The sequence below is a fragment of the Xenopus laevis genome, chromosome 9_10L, assembly GCF_017654675.1.
Source record: "Xenopus laevis strain J_2021 chromosome 9_10L, Xenopus_laevis_v10.1, whole genome shotgun sequence".
Classification (NCBI taxonomy): domain Eukaryota; kingdom Metazoa; phylum Chordata; class Amphibia; order Anura; family Pipidae; genus Xenopus; species Xenopus laevis.
In genome coordinates, this window is record NC_054387.1 from 19667941 (window position 1) to 19686600 (window position 18660).

Genomic DNA, 18660 nt, shown 5'->3' on the forward strand with positions numbered 1-18660 from the left:
ATTGGACCATTCTCAGTCTATAACATATTGAGTCTACCTGAGGGGATTCCATGGTTTCTTGCTATTCCTCATAATATATAATATAATATCCACTGCTGATTCCCATTTATTCCGAAGAGCTTCTAGTGGAGCAGCTCTACTGGCTTGCAACAGTGTAGCATATAAACTAGAAATCAAACCCTTGGTGGATGATCTATTGAGGAGGGTGAGCAGCTTGTTTTCTTGTACCAATATATCTTACGATTTGTTCGTTATCAGCTTCACCCCTATGTATTGAAGCATCTGACTAGCTGGCAATCCTTTGGTTTGTCTCAGATCCCTGAATGAAGATATACCCTGGTCAGACCAGATGTTGCCAATTGATGGGATACCTTTATCAGACCAGATTTTCATATTACCCAATTGGGCCTCTTTGTGAAAGCAGTTGTTATTCCAAAGAGGGGTACGGGGGGTCTGTACACTGCTCTGCAGTAATTCGTTGTGAAGCTGCCCATATTTGTGACGTGTTATTACAGTTTTGCAATTGCCATTTAAGCTGTAAGTCTCAGCTCTCCCAAGAGACCTGCTTATCTTTTTAGTTATAATTGTATCTTTCCTTATCTAAAATAGTTACAAATGTACCTAAGTGCAGGCACTGTGTATTCTGTGCTCTCTCAAAAGCCTCCTGTTTAGTTAAGTTTTAGAAAGTTGTTTCTTTTTCTGGCGTCAGTGCTGGAGATCAAAGAGAAAGTCGGGACATTTCAGTAAGAAACCAGAACTGTTCGCTGAGCTGTCAAAATCGGGACTGTCTTGCAGAAAACGGGACAGTTGGGAGGTATGCAAGATTGACATAGCGATCGGCCAATCACCCCATGACATCATCGCCCCACCTCTGGAAAATCAGTGACCCATCCTGTGATTAGGGTTGCCATCTTTTCTGGAAAAAAATACCGGCCTTCTTATATATTTATATTTTTTTCTCTATTAATAACATTGGGATCAACCATCATTTTTACGTAAAAATACCGGCCAGATGGCAACCCTACCCGTGAAATCATCACCCTGGGTGAGTGGTGGGGAAAGGTGGCATCTATAGAAAGTGATCTCCATACTCAAGTATGATTGTTTTTTGAGCAGTGCCCCTAGTTGGCAGTGCAGCATTGGAGAGCTGGTAGGACTGGAACAGTCCAAAATCCCTTGGTGGGACTGGGAGTGCTGGGGTGCCAGTAGCTACTACCTCTATACAATACGATACAATATGCTTGGGATTCTGGTACCTGCTGCTTGTCACTGTATATGATATGCTTGGGTTCCAGTACTCACTGCTACTGTCCAACACGGAACCAATTTTTGAAACCTGGACCTGCAATCCGCATTGTGACCCGACCCACATCTGCCTTATCCCCAACGAAGTGCTGTTGCTGCAAACCAGAATTGGCACCATCAGAAATGGGCGGGGGCAGAAACAAGTTTTTAATTTTTTTTAAATTAAACATATTATGTGAAAACAAAACAATGTACAAGTGCTTTGTACTCCTCTAAATATAGAAGGAATGTGTTAAAAAAAAGTTGTGTTTGGGACTGATTTATTGAGAATGTTTGCGAAATCCCCACCAGGATATGCAGGGGAGTTGGCGGCACTGAGCACACTGCTGTGTAAGATCAGAACCAATCAGCAACTAGGCTGACCTGATAGGGAACTGAAGACTGAATTTGCTTTTGTGACAGCAGTTATCCAGAAAGCTCAAAATTATGGGATGGCCATTGCCCAAAATTCCATTTTAATCAAATAATTCTAAAAAATGATTTCATTTTTCTTTGTAATAGTAAAACAGTAGCTTGTGCTTGACCCTAGCTAAGATTTAATTTACATTTATTGGAGTAAAAACAATCCTATTGGGCTTCTTTAAGGTTTAAACACATTTTTTTTGTATCCATATTACAGAAAGATCCCTTATCCAGAAAAACCCCCAGTTCCCAAGCATTCTGGATAACAGGTCCCATACCTGCGTGAATATATAAATGTTTTGTCTTTTTATTGAATTTATAAAATTGGCTAAAACTTCCACTTGTCTTAATCTTATATCCCACATGTCCATGGACAAATGAACATCAAAAAATAAAAACATCAAAAATAAAAACGCAGGGTTTTCTGAACAGTTTGCTTCTGAATATGTATAGGATTACAAAACTATATGGCATGTAGTGACCCCAAAATGAAAATTCTGCAAACAAACATTTCTAGAGGCACAATAAACATTAAACGGGTGGCTCACCTGTAAGTTAACTTTTAGTATGTTATAGAATGGCTAATTTTAAGCAACTTTTCAATTGGTTGTCATTATTTATTTTTTATAGTTTTAAATTATTGCCTTCTTCTTCGGACTCGTTCCAACTTTCAAATGGGGGTCGCTGACCCCATCTAAAAACAAATGCTCTGTAAGGCTACACTTTTATTGTTATTGGTACTTTTTATTACTCCTTTCTATTCAGTCCCTCTCCTATTCATATTCCAGTCTCTTATTCAAATCAATAGACATTGCTCGGGTAATTTGGACCCTGGCAACAAGATTGCTGACATTGCAAACTGAATAAAAATCTGAATAACTCAGAATATCACTCTGTACATCATACTAAAAGTTAATTTAAAGGTGAGCAACACCTTAAAAAAAAAAGTATTATTAATATGTGTTCACAAAGCACTGAATGTGCTGAAACCAAAAGGAATAAAAAAGAAAATATTGCACACTGACATTAGGGGGCAGATTTATCAAGGGTCGAAATGAAAATTCCAATTTTCAAGTTTTTTTATGGCCAAAACTGTCAAATTTGACTAAGGAATTGTTAAAATTGGATTCGAGTTTTTTTACAAATTCAAATTCGATTTTCGAAATTTATCATACACTGGCCCTTTAAGAACTCGAATTCGACTATTCGCCACCTTAACCCTGCCGAATTGCTGTTTAAGCCTATGGGGGACGTCCTGGGATCAATTTGGAGTTGTTTGCTGCCTTCTTTAAAGTCGAGTTTTTTTCAGAGATAAAACTCTAATCAAATTCAATTCGAGTTTGCAGGTCCATCCTATTCACCCGAGTACAAAAAAATTAGATTTTTTTAAAAAATAAATTGCAGTTGGTCTAATTTTGAGTTCATGGGAGTTTAAAATATCTCCCATGAGCTCCTAGTAGTTAAAATCCAAGTCTGTGTGCAGTGAACATTTTAAAGGCCTAAGCAAGCAGTCAACAGCTGACTATAAGGGTAGAACTACAAGAGCGTCTTCAACGTGAATCTGGCGGATCAGACGTGCTGCGTCAAAATGCAGGCGTCGGATGCGACGGAAAATAAGGTAAGCAATAGTAATGTCGTATGGTAGTCGTGTCGCGTGAACGCTGCGACAAGATCCGACATTTGTATTTCTTACCTTATTTTCCATCGCATGCGACTTGACGCCTGCGTTTGGCGCATCGCGTCGGATCCGCCAGAATCGCTTTGAAAACGCTTGTGTAGTTCTACCCTAAGTGAAACTTCAATAAAATAGCTAAAAATGCAATTCAAATTAAAACAAGTAAAATAGTTATCACAGAGGGTAATTCTTAGAGGAAAAATAATATATATAGGGTATATGCATGGAAGCTCTTGCTTGTTCCTGTGAAATGGGGCCTTGATGGCGGTAGCTTCTTGATGCTAGGGACCACTCATTCCCCTGTTTTGCCTGTTGTCTAGTACAGGGGTCCCCAACCACCGGGCCGTGGACCGAGCCCAGTGCGCAAAAACAAGGCGGGCCGAATTGGACGCCGGGGCCACTGGTCTAGTAGTAGGGGTTCTGCTCCCCAACACAACACTGCTGCGAATCATAATTACTAATTTGGTAGGCTGAGCCATTTCCTGCACAGATCGTACATTTCTTTCTTATCTGCGGCAACTCAGCAGTTAAACCTATTCGATCTGTGTGTTAAGCTACATTCTTTCATGTATTCCATCAGAATTACTGACAAAATGACCAATCGTTAGAGGAAAGGGTGAGAAAAATGAGTGATACATACATTTCATTACACATGAATGCAACAGTTTAGCTGACTCACTATTTAGCAACATCTGTCTCACTGTCTCAGGATTTTATCTGGGGAGGGTGTAAATATCATCACTGAAGAAACATGACAAACTAAAATCTTCATTTAAACCCCACGGTTTAAAGGGGTGGTTCACCTTTAAGGTAGCTTTTAGTATGTTATAGAATGGCCAATTCTAAGCAACGTTTTAATTGGTTTTGATTATTTTTTTATAGTATAATTATTTGCCATTTTCTTTTGACTCTTTGCAGCTTTCAAATGGGAGTTGCTGACCCCTTATAAATAGTCAATGCTCTGTAAGGCTACAAATGTATTGTTATTGCTAATTTTTATTACTTATCTTTCTATTCAGGCCTCTTTTTCTGTTGAACTGAATAACGTTGAACCCTATGATGCCACCTCAGCTTCAAGGAAACAAAGGAGGCAAAGCTAATAGTCTTTAAGAAACAATGGTGAGGGCATAAAGGTAGATACAAGACACACCAGCACAACATGGATAATTCTAGCAGGATTTGACCTTGCTCGTTTATTTGCGGATGCAACGTTTTGGGGCGTGACCCCTTTCTCAAGCATGAAAGGTATTAATGCTTCCCTCCTCTGCTGTCTAGTATGTATCCAAATCATCTGTAACAACACTAATGCCTGAAATCTGAAGTGGGGTGTTCCCTTAAGACTTGAGTACTGCAATAAAATCGGGAACACCCCACAGGACTTCAGGTATTTTTAAACATTATTTCCCTTTTCTCTATAATAACAAAACAATACATGGTACTAGATCCCAACTAAGATGCAATGCTTCCAAAGTGGAGGCAAAACAAGCCCATTGGGTTTTATTAGTAGACTTTATTTCATATATGGCATAACACCATCTTGCCCAAACTCCAATGAACCATCCTGCCTCTACACTCCCTGACATGACTCATGTTTATGGACCCTTCTAACCCTCCTGAAAAATCCTCAGTTGGCCTCTTCCCTATAGAAGGGGACTTGGCTTTGCATAATAACATCACTGTCTGGTAGATCTCTGGGTACTGCAGACATTATTATTTTTTCAGATTTATTACAGCCTATAGTAGACCACTAGAATAATGTTAGTCAAAAATGGTTTGGCCAGTAGAGGGAACCATGACTGCATGTGTTTGTCCTACTGCCTTTCTGTTCCTTTCTTACATGAATGCCCTCGGAATGGTCACTAAGGCCCACGGTATTTCCTCAGCATCCCACCAAGGTGCCACTCCAATAAAATAGAAAGCATAGTCAGTATAGCAAAACCCAAAGAAGGGATAATACATCCCAAACAGCTCTTAATTTAAATTTAATTTAATAAATTTATTGTTTATAGTGCACATTTGTTTGTGTAATAGTCTTATTGTTAGCCATAAATTTATTTTAACGTAATCATTAAATGGGGGGTGAGTGTGGCCATATATTAGAAACGACAAGGTTATAAATTATTGTCTAAACTAAAGCCTAACTAAAAAAGTAGCTAGAAATGTTGTACATTATGTTTTGGGCTTCTGTACCAGCCCAAGGCAACCACAGCCCTTTAGCAGGGAAGATCTCCAAAAGATGCCCCAGTAGCTCCCCATCTTCTTTTCTGCTGATTCACTGCACATTCTCTGTGCTGCTGTCCCTTATTTAGCTTAGGGACCGACTCATAATATACAGTACACATAGAATAGAAATGTCACAGTATAAGCTGAATTAATACAGATAATTACTACATGGCAGCACAGGAACCAGTGCAATTAGCATCAGAATTTAATAATCAATCCTGTAGCATCAGCTTATATTGCAGTTCAACTTCATTTTCTGCTGGATAATTTGTGATGACCCCTAAGCTTAGCTTCTCAACAGCTGCTCAGAGCCCACTGAGCATGTGAGTGTCACAGACACTTTCCAAGATGGTGACCCCCTGTGACAAGTTTGAAGTCCTGGATCATTGCTGCTATTGAGAAGCTGAAACTTTAGGCTGGTGCAATAAGTTCAGTATATAAAATATGGCATTCTTAGCCATATTAATTTTTAGGGTTTAGTTCTCCTTTAAATGTGCCAAGTAGGGATACACCGAATCCAGGATTCTGCTCAGGATTTGGGCAAATCTGGACAATTGAACACAACAATCTGTTGTTCACAATAGATGCTATGGCTTTGCATTGCAATTCAGCCAGACCTTTTGTGAAGGATTCGATATTTGGCCAAATCAAAGAATTATGTATTTGACGCATGTATTAAAAAGGCATATGCTAAGCATTTGCAGGCCTGCCTATGGACAGTGCTACTGCGCTCTGCACCTTGTACCAAAATGTAATCCGGACAGGTTCAAGAAAGCCTTTCACTCTATGGGGCAGATTCACTAAAGGGCGAAGTGACAAACGCTATAGAAGATTCGCCAGCGTGACGTCATTTCGTTACTAACGGGCGCAGGTGTAACTTCGCTAGCGAAGGAGATAGACTCTAGAGGTAATTTGCTCCCTTACACCTGGTTAAGTTGAGCTCTGGTGAATGGACGTAACTACGCAAATTCACTAAGATGCTGGCAACTTTTTATTTTTCATTTTGTGTAGTGTAATGTATTGGCTGCAACATATACGTCTATTCAACATAACTTCCCACCGTATGCAAATTAGGCAACACTAACGCAACTTTGATTCGCTTGCCGCAGTAACGCTAGCGCAACTTCCCCAGCGTTCGGCTCCCTGGATGCAACGTCGGATTTTAGTGAATTAGTTTTGTCCTGGCGAATCTACGCCTGGCGAGGTGTTGTGATGTGAGCGAAGCAGACGCTAGCGCAAATTCGGCGCTTAGTGAATCTACCCCCGGGTGTGCCTTGAACAGCAGCAAGTACATGGTTTGCTAGTGCCTTGCATCCCCTGCTTTGTTCCTGCATATGTTCCTCCAGCAAGCACTGCAGCCAGGCGTGGCAGCTCCATATGCTGGTATGGGACCTGTTATCCAGAATGCTTGGGACTTGGTATTTTCCAGAAACGGATCTTTCAGTAATTTGGATCTTCATACCTTAACCTGGTAACGAAGGTATGGAGTGTTTGTGTTATGCTGCGTGGGTTGGGTTTGTTTCCTCGTCCGGGATGCTGACTATAGAAGGATGTGGGGTGCAGGGGATAGTGGGTGCTGACTGGGTCCTGTAAGGATATAGGATGCAGACTGGGTTATAGAAGGACAGTGTTGAATGGGTTATCTAAGGATATGGGATGCAGCCTGGGTTCTGTAAAGATATGGGGTTCTGACTAGGATATATATAATGATATGGGGTGCTGACTGGCTTATATAAGGATAGGGGGTGCTGATTGGGACATTTAATGATATGGGTTGCTGACTGGGTTATATAAGGATAGGGGATGCAGACTGAGTACTATAAGGATATGGTGTTGTGACTAGGATATATATAAGGATAGAGGGTGCTGACTGGGTTCTGAAAGCATATGAGATGCAGACTGGGTTATATAAGTATATGGGGTACTGACTGGGTTATTTAAGGGTATGGGTTGCTGACTGGGTTATATAAGGATAGGGGATGCAGACTGGGTTCTGTTAAGATATAGGGTTCTGACTAGGATATACATATAAGTATATGGGGTGCTGACTGGGTCCTGTAAGCATATGGGATGCAGACTGGGTTATATAAGTATATGGGGTACTGACTGGGTTATTTAAGGATATGGGTTGCTGATTGGCACATTTAATGATATGGGTTGCTGACTCGGTTATCTAAGGATATGGGATGCAGCCTGGGTTCTGTAAGGATATGGGGTTCTGACTAGTATATATTTAAGGATATGGGGTGTTGACTGGGTTATATAAGGATACGGGCTGCTGACTGGGTTCTGTAAGCATATGGGATGCAGACTGGCTTATATAAGGATATGGGGTGCAGAGTGGGTTATAGAAGGATAGGGGCTGCTGACTGGGTTACATAAGGATAGTGTTGAATGGGTAATATAAGGATAGGGGGTGCTGACTTGGTTCTGTAAGAATATGGGATGCAGACTGGGTTATTTAAGGATATGGGGTGCTGACTGGGTTATTTAAGGATATGGGTTGCTGCTCGGGACATATAATGATAAAGGGTGCTGACTGGGTTATATAAGGATAGTACTGACTCGGTTATATAAGGATATGGGATGCAGACTGTGTTCCGTACGGATATGGGGTTCTGACTAGGATATATATAATGATATGGGGTGCTGACTGGGTTATATAAGCAAATGGGATGCTGACTGGAATATACAAGCATATGGGCTGCTTACTGGCATATACATAAATATGGGGTGCCGACTGGATAATACAGGGATATGGTATTCTGGGTGGGATATTTAGAGTAAACACGTACGAGGGCTATTTCAGGGATGTGTGGAGGGAATAGTAGAATTGCTGGTATAATCCCCTGTCAGTCCCAGTAATGCCCGGTTTGGCATCATCTTCTCACAGGTACAGTGCAATGGTGAGACAGTTTCCTGTAAGTGGCCCAGCCCTTCTACATACATTAACTTTAGTTCTTTCCATGAGGATCACAATGCTGACTCCTGGTTAGGTGAGATTCCTTGGGGATCTAGAATGGGAGGGGCGTAGAGTCAAGTATTGGCTGGGAATTGGGTTGGGGGGATCTGTATATTGAATGTGATGAAGTGTTTGGCATGAGTGCTGCTGGAGGTGCAGACTATCCCCTGGGTGAGCCTTCCCCTGGCTGTTTGAGTGCACCCTTGTTTCATTCTTTGGGTTAGAACTCTCCGTGTGGCTGCCATGAGTACGTTCCAGGAAAAGAAAATTACGGTAAGTATAAAATTTACTCTTTTCCTGTTCACTAACTCATGGCAGTGGGTCACTTGTATGATATGCCATAGCAATAAAGGGAGGGCAAATGCTGAAATAATATATTTATTAAAGAAAAGAAACTGTTTGCAACACAGAACGACCAAAATTAGCTTCTGTAGCTGACATTACATCCAACTGGTAATGTCTAATGAATGTCTGCATTGACGACCAAACTGCTGCTCTGCAGACCTCTTCAGAACTCACCACTGTGGTATTGTCTGAATGAAAATTCACCGACAACCCTCTTATTTTCTGTTGATAGCCTTGAAGAGCTTCCCAAACTGCTTGTAATTCCTTCTGATTCGAAGACCATTGCCTCATCTCCTCTGACCACCAGCCCTGGAGCGGCTGATTGTTGATAACTGCGCCCCAGCCTAGATTGCTGGCATCGGTAGTAAGAGTCTGCCATTGTGGTGATAGGATGTGCTTCCCCTTCTGAAGATTGGCTGAGAGGCACCACCACCTCAAACTCTCCTTGGTCTTCCACTTCAGAAAAATCTTCTGCTTCATGTTGTATGGATCTCTGGACCACTGCTTCAGAAAATCCCATTGTAATTGGCGACGATGAAAATTCGCCCATTCCACGGCCTCGGCTGCTGCTATGCACTTGCCTATTACACTGAGGCACTCCTTCGCCGAACAGACTTCTTTCCGTCTGAGTACCTGTACTGATTTTCTGACATCTTGTGCCCTCTTCTTTGTCAGAAAAACTTTCATCTGGATGGAGTCTATTAGCACTCCCAAATACTGAAGATGCTGCACTGGTGTTAAATGCGACTTGCTGAAGTTTACTTTCCATCCGTGGCGTTGCAGGAAGTTTAGAACGTAATTTCTTTGGTGAATTAACAATTGATGCTCTCTGGATTTGATCAGGATATCGTCTAAATACGCATACACCTGTATGCCTCTTTCCCTTAGAACTGCTATCAGAGTGATTAGGACCTTTGTAAATGTTCTCGGTGAGGTGGCTAGACCAAACGGTATGGCTTGATACTGGAAATGCTTTCCGAGAACAACAAACCGAAGAAACTTTTGATGGGAACTGGCCACAGGAATATGCAGATAGGCGTCCTTTATGTCGATGGAGATCAACCAATCTCCCTGATCTATTTCCTGCAAAACACTTCTCAAAGATTCCATCTTGAACCTTCTGACTCGTAGAGACCTGTTTAGCACCCTTAGATCTAAAATTGCTCTGTATTCTCCTGTTTTTTTCTTTATTAAAAACAAGGGGGAATAAACTCCTAACCCTCTTTGGGATTTTGGGACTGGTCTTATTACCTCTTGTTTCCATAAATCCTTCAGGATCTTTGAAAGAGCTTGTCTTGCTCTCGGCTCTCCCGGAATCCTGGATTGCAAAAATAAACTTTTCAAATGTCTGCGTTTGAATTCCAATTTGTAACCTACAGAAATTATCTGAAGTACCCATCTGTCTCGGATGGTTGTCTCCCATTCCTTGTAAAATTTCCCAAGTCTTCCTCCTACTGGATCTTGGGATAGACTTCTGGCGTCATGCATACCTTCCTCTGCCAAATCTGGTCTGCCTCTTGGACCCACGAAAAAGATTCGATTGCCCCGATCTCCAAGCCTGATAGTTTGCGTAGGGTCTGCCAGGTCTGTAAAACCTAGCCTCTTTATAATTAGTTCTCTCGATCCTTGTATTCTGAAATGGGTTTCTTTTACCCCTTCTATCTTGTGGTAAAAAGGGACTCTTACCTGCTGTCACCTTAGAAATAATTTTCTCCAAACTGGAACCGAACAATAATTCACCTTCAAATGGCAGCCCACAAAGATTGTGCTTTGAAGCAGCATCCGCCTGCCATTGACGCAGCCATAAGGCCCTTCTAGTTGAAACAGAGAGTGCCATTGATTTTGCTGCCAACCTTAGGTTTTCAGTTGCTGCTTCCATGATAAAGTCTGAAGCCCACTTTATCTCAGTAAGCGCATCCTTAATCCTGGATCTACTGACGTTTTGAGACAAAGCATCTTCAATATTCTTCAACCAGATCCTTGACGCTTTTGCAAGGCAAATATTAGCAATGGCCGGCCTACATGCTGCACCAGCTACTAAATAGGCTTTCCTCAATGTGCTCTCCTGCCGTTTCTCCATTACGTCACGGAATGACACGCCATCATCCACCGGTAGCGTAGTTCTGCGAGCGATTCTTGTTATAGGAGCATCCACCTTAGGAGGTGTGACCCACTTATTAATAACCTCTTCCTGAAAAGGATACATTTTATTAAATCGTTTGGAGATAAAAAAATTTTATCTGGTGTCTTCCACTCTTTTTCTAATTCCGATTTAAATATATTATGCATAGGGAAGTATGGTTGCTTCTTGTAAGAACGGCTAGCCAGTCTATCCCTCTTGGAGGTATCCTCTTGTGGATCATCCAGCTCCAAAGCTTTTAACATGGCTTCTAAAAGAGGTGACACAATTTCCAAATCAAAGTTTGATTGGCTGGAAGACTCATCCTCTTCCTCAGTCTCATCTAATTCACCTTCTGAAATTTGCACCGTCTGATCCAAATCAGAATCCGCTGATGAGATGCCAGCTTCCTCCTGAACCCTTGGCTTTTTTAAAAGCTTATCAGTAGCTCTAGATAAAGCTACCTCAATAGAATTAGACACTGATTGGGACATCTTATTCATAAATTCTTCAAATTGATTAGTCATATTTCCTGAGGCAAGCGAAATACTTTCCTGACAGAGTCTTCTTCCCTGCAATGCAGGATTATCACAAGATCTGCAGATCTTAGACTTCCTAGTTGCTCTTTCAACTTCCTGATCCCCAGAATGCCTACAAAATATACAATAGATTTGATAAGTTGTACTGGAAAAATTAAACATCCATCCTGCTCTCTGTTATCGTTGGACTCACCCCTCCATATTTTAACGACCTTTGCCTCCTTAGTTAAGCCAGATATTGCCAGATAATGCTCAGAAATAGCTCACAAACTGACAGGTTGATTCTGAATGCTGAAAAGGATACATCGTTTCAATATAGGCATCAATGTAACAACAATCTCCTTGTGCAAGAGTATCGCTTACCAGGAAACACACAGATTGCAAGTTACTGCGCGGATGGCCTCAGATTGTAACAGGAACGCTACAAGTTTGCCGGTCTGAAAAAAATTCCTCATGCGTCTGACGTCATCACGTTGTATGCGCATCACCATGGCAACACGTCCTGTATAGCTTGCGCCTTCTCCAATAGCTATGGCGCTCGGCAGAAAATAATTTCCAATACTGCCATAGCCCCTGGTCGCACCTGACAGCAGGAGGGGCCCCTGGGCAGCGGTTAGAATCAGCGCTAGTCCCAGGGCTTCAACCAAGGAGAGAGAGCTTGAGACCTGGTTGGAACAATCTATGGGGTGAGCCTGAATCCTTGACGCGGGACAGAAAAAGAACTGAAGGTGAAAGGGGAGGAGGGAGCTTTTAATTGCTATGCTAATTAGTTTTTCTGTCCAATCCTGCGGGGGCAGGGATACATACAAGTGACCCACTGCCATGAGTTAGTGAACAGGAAAGTGCTAGTGCAAATAAATAGTGTGAAATCAATCAGCCACAAAGACTGATGATAAAAAATAATTGATTACTGCTAAATCAAAAGGGTATATTAACCCACCAATAGATTCAAATACCACCCCTTAATCAATAAATTCATTCATTAATTAATTAGTAAGGGGCAATTATTCAAATAGCATTAGCAAATTAATATTGCAATTAAGTTCCACCAGTAAAGTGCAGTGCAATAAATAGGCTAAAAAATGAGACTTGGTTAATTAATTAACTAGTTAAAAAGGAGTAATTAAAAATTGACCAAAAATTCCATATGGGTTAAAAAGTCATCCGTTCACAATCCATAGATAGAGTTCATAGAAAATTGAAAATATAGAGGGTGGAGTTGTCCCAAAATCTAACTGCCTATTTTTGTTTTTAAGGCCTGGGACACCACAAAGTAAAGGCAGGACAGGGTAACCGGAGCTGTGGCCTTGTAACTTAACTTGCCCTATCAATTAAAAGAGGCTAAATAGCCCTAAAAAGCCACAAACTCACGGCCCCTTAGAACAGAAGGAAGATGGAAGAGGTGGTAAGACAAGAGGATTAGACCAGAATTCCAGCCCACATCAAATATATTGTAACCAGTTTTTTTTCCTTAAGGGAAATATTTCTTCCGAATATTATCTTAGGAGACCAATTTTCAAAAGAACGCACAGAACATTCCTTCTCTGGGAACTGCCATATTGTTTCCCTTAGACACAGTACACATTGGGGTTCCCTATACACATGACTCATTATGTACCTTCCTGAGGGGGAATCTGACAGAGAAACCAGTATTCACATAAAAGAGGAGAGGGCTGCTCAAAGGTGGGGGGCTGGTGGAAAAGCAGAGAGGATAGTGGGAGGAAAAGGCAATCAAGCGAAAGCAGCAGGGACAGTCCTTCCATACCGAAACCAGAGGAGAGTGAGAGGCACAGGCGGCAACGCAGGAGAGGTATCCAGGGGCGGCAAAAAGCCTCTCCTTGTACCTTTAAGAGCCGAATTTCCAGTTTTTAAACCAGAAATTCGGCATTACTATTGTGAAAGAGCGCAATTGCGCTTGTCTCAATAGTGGTCCTGCCAGCGAGGGGGGGCGGCATTGAAGGAACCGCCTCAGGCGGTGCATTAATTAGAATCTTCGCTGGAGAGGCATTATGATCCTTCTGCTATGGCATCATCATACCCTCACCAGCTGCACTATGGGGGCATGCCCCGGCAATATCTACATCCAAGGGCTATGGTAAGCAATGTCTCGCAGGCTAATTGCCAACTCTTTAAGGGCTACCATCCTTACTCACGGTAAAGGCTTAGGGACAGTCCATTTACTGGAAAATAAAAAGCTTAAATAACAGCGTTCTAACCCTGCCTGCATATCTGGGCAGGCTTACTTACGGTCAGTTCTCTCAGTGCACACGGGGAGGGGGGAGAGGGGCTGTGCCCCCCCCTCTAGCAACTGTGTAGCCTCAAGCAACTGATTAGTCCAACCTATTATGTTAATGACTGAAAGGGAAACTGCTCAGCTTGCTAGATAGGCTAATGTGAGCCTTTTACAGTATGCACTGCTTTTAGCACTTAAAGGGGAAGTAAACCCCTTATTAAAAAACCCTACTCCCCTACCCTACATAGGCTCATCTACATCCCCCCCCAACCTAGCTGCTACCCTGGGCAAATGCCCCTAAGTTTTCTTCTTCTTCGGTCTTCATTGGGTCTTCTTCTGGCACTTCGGCAATTTCCGTGACTTTCGGCACATGCACAGCTGACAAAAACCCGAAGACTGCTCCAACTGCGCATGCGCCGATACGGAACTTGCTTCCCGATGAATACCGAAGAGAAGAAGATGGCTGCCATGAACTCCGATGCTGTGAATCTGCACTAAGGGGTAAGTAAAAAGTTAGGGGCATTTGCCCTGGGGTAGCAGCTAGGCTGGGGGGGGACGAGGGACGGGGGTCTATGTAGGGTAGGGTTGGCCCCAGGGATGCATGTGCCTCTGAGGAGTTCGTAGCCTGGTCTTGGTTATGGAGCACTTCGATTTCCAGAACTGCAACTTGGAGATCCTGTACAGCAAACCCAAAGCTACAGAACTCAGATAGAGCAGAACCGGGAACCTCCTCTTTACTATACAGACATTGATGTTATATGGTTGGAGAGCTGAGGTAAAGATGCCCCACTTACCATCCCCGGTGCTGTGTTCCTGAAGCATCGAACAGTAACCCAGCCAATTTCAGACATTCCCGGGGTCCCCATATCCCACCCCACTTTGTCAGAATGAGCACCCCATCACAGGAGGGTGAGTGTCTGTACCCCCAAGGACAATACCCCATGGGGTACATGCCCCAGATGAGACCTGGCCTCCCAGATGGTAGGATTATCCCTCCGGAAACTTTCTCTTTCCCATTTAAATTTGAGCAGCCATCCTCCAAGGCCCCGACACTTTGCACTGCCTATGGACCCTCGCATGGTGAGACCACCAGACTCAGTGTACAATGGGAGGATACGTTTGGCTCCATGATGGACAGTCTGGAGATGGTAGCCATGCAGAGACTTTCATCCCTTGCTGGTCCTCCAAGCTCTGCTTACCCCTCACCTCTAGGGCCCACACCCTATCCACCTCCTGGGGCACCTGGAACAACAAATGGGGGAAGACATTTACCAACCCCTTGCCTTGGATAGAATGCATATAGCTGTTCCAGGAGAGAAAGGTAGGTATTACTTGTGCCTGGCCCATTCTCTATTCATATCTACTTTCAATTAGAGCAATAGAGCTAGATCAACTTGCAGCCAATCAGAGCCCGGAGATTAGAATTCTGGCAAATATAACCTATTAGAGTTGCTAATCATTATATTTGTGTTTTATTTGCAGCTTTGTCACCAGGGGAATCCCAAACTCAAGGCTCCTCCCATGCAAACCCTTCCGCTGAGAGCTGTGAAGATATGGAATTCTCTCCCTGAATCAGTTGTACAGGCTGATACATTAGATAGCTTTTAAGAAGGGGTTGGATGGCTTTTTAGCAAGTAATGGAATACACAGTTATGGAAAATAGCTCATAGTCCAAGTTGATCCAGGGACTAGTCTAATTTCCATTTTGGAGTCAGGAAGGAATTTTTCCCCCTCTAAGGCAAATTGGAGAGGCTTCAGATGGGTTTTTTTTGCCTTCCTCTGGATCAACTGGCAGATAGGTAGTTAATAAAAAAATAAAAAAAAAGTTGAACTCGATGGGCATGTGTCTTTTTTCAACCTTACTTACTATGTTACTATGATGAATGGGGATGTCTGTGGGGATGGGGATTCTCCTGTGCCCCAAGCCCCCTCCAAGCCAAGGAAATCCAGCCAGTGGCACCTTCAGAGATCATGAAAAGCCATGAGGTCTCACAGATGGCACCCAGGATGTTCCTACTGCAGCCAGCCTGGCACCCCACCAGGGCCCAAATAATGCTATGAACGACAGTGAGTGAATATTTCAAAAGCTATGCAAAAATAAATAATGACAACCAATTGAAAAGTTGGCTTAGAATTAGGTATTCTATAACATACTTAAAGGTGACCCACCCTTTTGCAGGGACACTGTATCCTTAGACATTGTTAGTATCTATAATAATCTGCTTGTCTGTTGTGAGCACTGAGATGTAGGCATTTTTACCACAAACTAGAGGGCGCCTCTACTCCATTATAATGCTGGTGTTTTTTACCAAATCTGGATCATACAAACCCTTGATCTTTTCATTTGGGCCCCTTCTGAACAATAAATAGGGGAGGGGCTTATAGTATTAATATTGGGCTCCGCTGAAACTGAATGTTTTCTTTTGTAATCCCTCTCTTTATCCTTTGTGGTTACCTAATGGAAATACAGGTATGGGACCTGTTATCCAGAATGCTCGGGACCTGGGGTTTTATTGGATAACGGATCTTTATTATATCTCTATTGCAGGTATAGCAGAGATATCCAGTGTGCAGCCCTGTAGCTGTGTGCCTGGGGATGCTGGGAGTGGTAGTCAAACAACAGTTGGAGAGACGCTGCCTGGAAAATATCCCCTATCAGATCCACTAAATCAGATATTTAGTGTAGGTGAAGCTTTAAGGGTAACTTCGCTATATATGATTTGTTTTGTCAGTGATGGGTATAGGGGCACGGTGTTTTGCCTGTGGTATATTTCGAGGGCACTGTGTGGGTGCTAGGATTAATTTTGTTTGTTTTTTCCATCCTGGGCTTTCTTACCCATGTCAAGCTTTAGGATGGGCCTTTCACCTTAATAGATAACATGAGCTTGTCCTGTGACTTTCGTGGTACAATCATGCTTGATGCCCAGAGCTCTGGGGGTGGCACAGAAAGAAGAAAGAGGTGAACATCCCCCCTTCTATTATATTGCATAGAAACCCTGAAAAGATATTGACCCTGTGTCTATCAGCCCCATCACTTAATTATTAACCAATGAAATTGCATATCATTACCCATTCTAACAAACCCCCTGCACAAATATTGACCCCGTGTATTTCAGCCCCATGATGTTCATATTAACCAATGAATTCCCAGAGCAGTACCTATTCTAAAAAAACCTGCATAGATATAAAACCATACAGATCTTTAAGACTCTATCAATACCACTGCTGAGTTATATCCCACCCTGCCCTGCACCTGCACATTTCAGCAGCCCCTCCGCAGTATTAAATCACACTATTGGTCCGTTACCTTGATCAGAATGAGGCACAGGAGCACCTTCCCTCCCTCAATATTTGCCATAGAGATTCAAGAAAAACACAGAGACATATTTATGGGGAAACCAGTTTGTGGGAACAGGATTTATTCAAATTAAAAGTCAATTGGGTTCGGGCATCCTTAACAGCTGATGATCCAGAAGAAGGCAAAAACCATAGAGTGCTTCGGCAATCTGCACTAAAGGGAAAAATTCCTTCCTGACTCCAAATGGCAATCGGTATTGCTCCCTGGATCATGGCTTTATATGTATGTTTGAGAGGGAGGGTGCATGTATGTGCATGTGTGAGTGCTTATGTGAGTACTAATGTGGGTGCATGATAAGCGGGTAGGGGTGGGTGCAAGGGTAAGGGGGGGTGAGAGTGAGGGCAAGGGGTGGGGGTAAGAAGAGGGTGGGTGAAAGCAAGGGTAAGGGGTGGGGGGCGAGAAGAGGGAGTTCAAGCGAGGGTGGGGGGTGAGAAGAGGGAGTTCAAGCGAGGGTAAGGGGTGGGGGTAAGAGGAGGGGGGTGAAAGTGAGGGTAAGGGGTGGGGGGGTGAGAGGATCGGGTTAAAGCAAGGGTAAGGGGTGGGGGGTGAGAGGAGGGTGTGTTAAAGTGAGGGTAAGGGTTGGGGGTGAGAGTAGGGGGTGAAAGCAAGGGTAAGGTGAGAGGGTGAGAGGAGACGGGTTAAAGTAAGAGTAAGGGGTGGGGGTGAGAGGAGGTGGTGAAAGTGAGGGTAAGGGGAGGAGGGGGTGAGAGGAGGGTGGGTTAAAGTGAGGGTAAGGGTTGGGGGTGAGAGTAGGGGGTAAGCAAGGGTAAGGTGAGGGGGTGAGAGGAGACGGGTTAAAGTAAGAGTAAGGGGTGGGGGTGAGAGGAGGGGGGGAGAAAGTGAGGGTAAGGGGTGGAGGGGTGAAAGCCAGGGCAAGGGGTGGAGGGTGAGAGGAGGGGTGAAAGCGAGGGAAAGGGGGTAAAAGTAGGGGAGTGAAAGCGAGGGTAAGGGGTAGTGGGTTAGAGGAGGGGTGAAAGAGAGGGTATTTGGAGGGGGTGAGAGCGAGGCTAAGGGGTGGGGGTGAAAGAGAGAGTATGGGGAGGGGGTGAAAGCAAAGGGGGGTAAGAATCGGGCGGTTGAAAGCGAGGGAAAGGGGTGGAGGGGTGAGAGGAGTGGGTGAGAGTGAGGGTAAGTGGTGGGGGACGTGAGAGGAGGGAGATGAGAGCCAGGCTAAGGGGGGGTGAGAGAGAAAGCGAAAGAGGTACAGGTTTGAGAGAAGGTGTGAGAGCGAGGGTAAGGAGTGGGGAGGTCAGGGGAGGATGGTGAAAGCAAAGGTAAGGGGTGAGTTGGTGTAAAAAGGTGGGAGCAAGGATAAGAGGTGGGGGGTAAGAGGAGGGCTGAGAGCAAGTATAAGGGGTGAGAGGAGAGTGGTGAAAGTTAGGGGTAGGTGGGTGAGAGGAGGGGTAAGAGCAAGGGTAAGCTGTGGGGTGGCAGTGAGGGAGGATGCATGGGTAAGGGGGGTTTAGAAGAAGGGCAACAATACATGCTAACAATTTTAA

The 18660-nt window shown here is 43.5% G+C and overlaps 3 protein-coding genes across 5 annotated transcripts in view; 1 reads left to right on the top strand and 2 right to left on the bottom strand.

Annotated features, from left to right (window-relative positions):
• Positions 1-4605: 4605 nt before the first annotated feature.
• The window catches only part of LOC121397904 (targeting protein for Xklp2-A-like), a 50463-nt gene continuing 36408 nt past the window's right edge, over positions 4606-18660 (top strand). Inside the window, exon 1 of the mRNA XM_041576083.1 lies at positions 4606-4627. Within this exon, the coding sequence (XP_041432017.1) occupies positions 4621-4627 (7 nt within the window). The 5' untranslated portion in view covers positions 4606-4620. The remainder of the gene's footprint in view (positions 4628-18660) is intronic.
• LOC121397906 lies at positions 8930-12882 on the bottom strand. Of its 3 annotated transcripts, none has more exons than XM_041576087.1 (2): positions 11934-12873; positions 8930-11682 (listed from the first exon to the last, which is right to left on the bottom strand). In XM_041576087.1, exons 1-2 carry the CDS (start codon positions 12392-12394, stop codon positions 11052-11054), a joined length of 1092 nt encoding a protein of 363 aa, XP_041432021.1. In that variant the 5' UTR covers positions 12395-12873; the 3' UTR covers positions 8930-11051. The 3 variants fall into 3 exon arrangements, 2 of the variants coding, with proteins under 2 accessions (XP_041432021.1, XP_041432022.1); XM_041576088.1 differs by lacking the exon at positions 11934-12873 and adding an exon at positions 11764-11817; XR_005964027.1 differs by lacking the exon at positions 8930-11682 and adding an exon at positions 11819-11861 and having other exon boundaries at positions 11934-12882.
• The window catches only part of LOC121397909 (leucine-rich repeat extensin-like protein 1), a 62272-nt gene continuing 57951 nt past the window's right edge, over positions 14340-18660 (bottom strand). Inside the window, exon 4 of the mRNA XM_041576098.1 lies at positions 14340-15045. Within this exon, the coding sequence (XP_041432032.1) occupies positions 14899-15045 (147 nt within the window). The 3' untranslated portion in view covers positions 14340-14898. The remainder of the gene's footprint in view (positions 15046-18660) is intronic.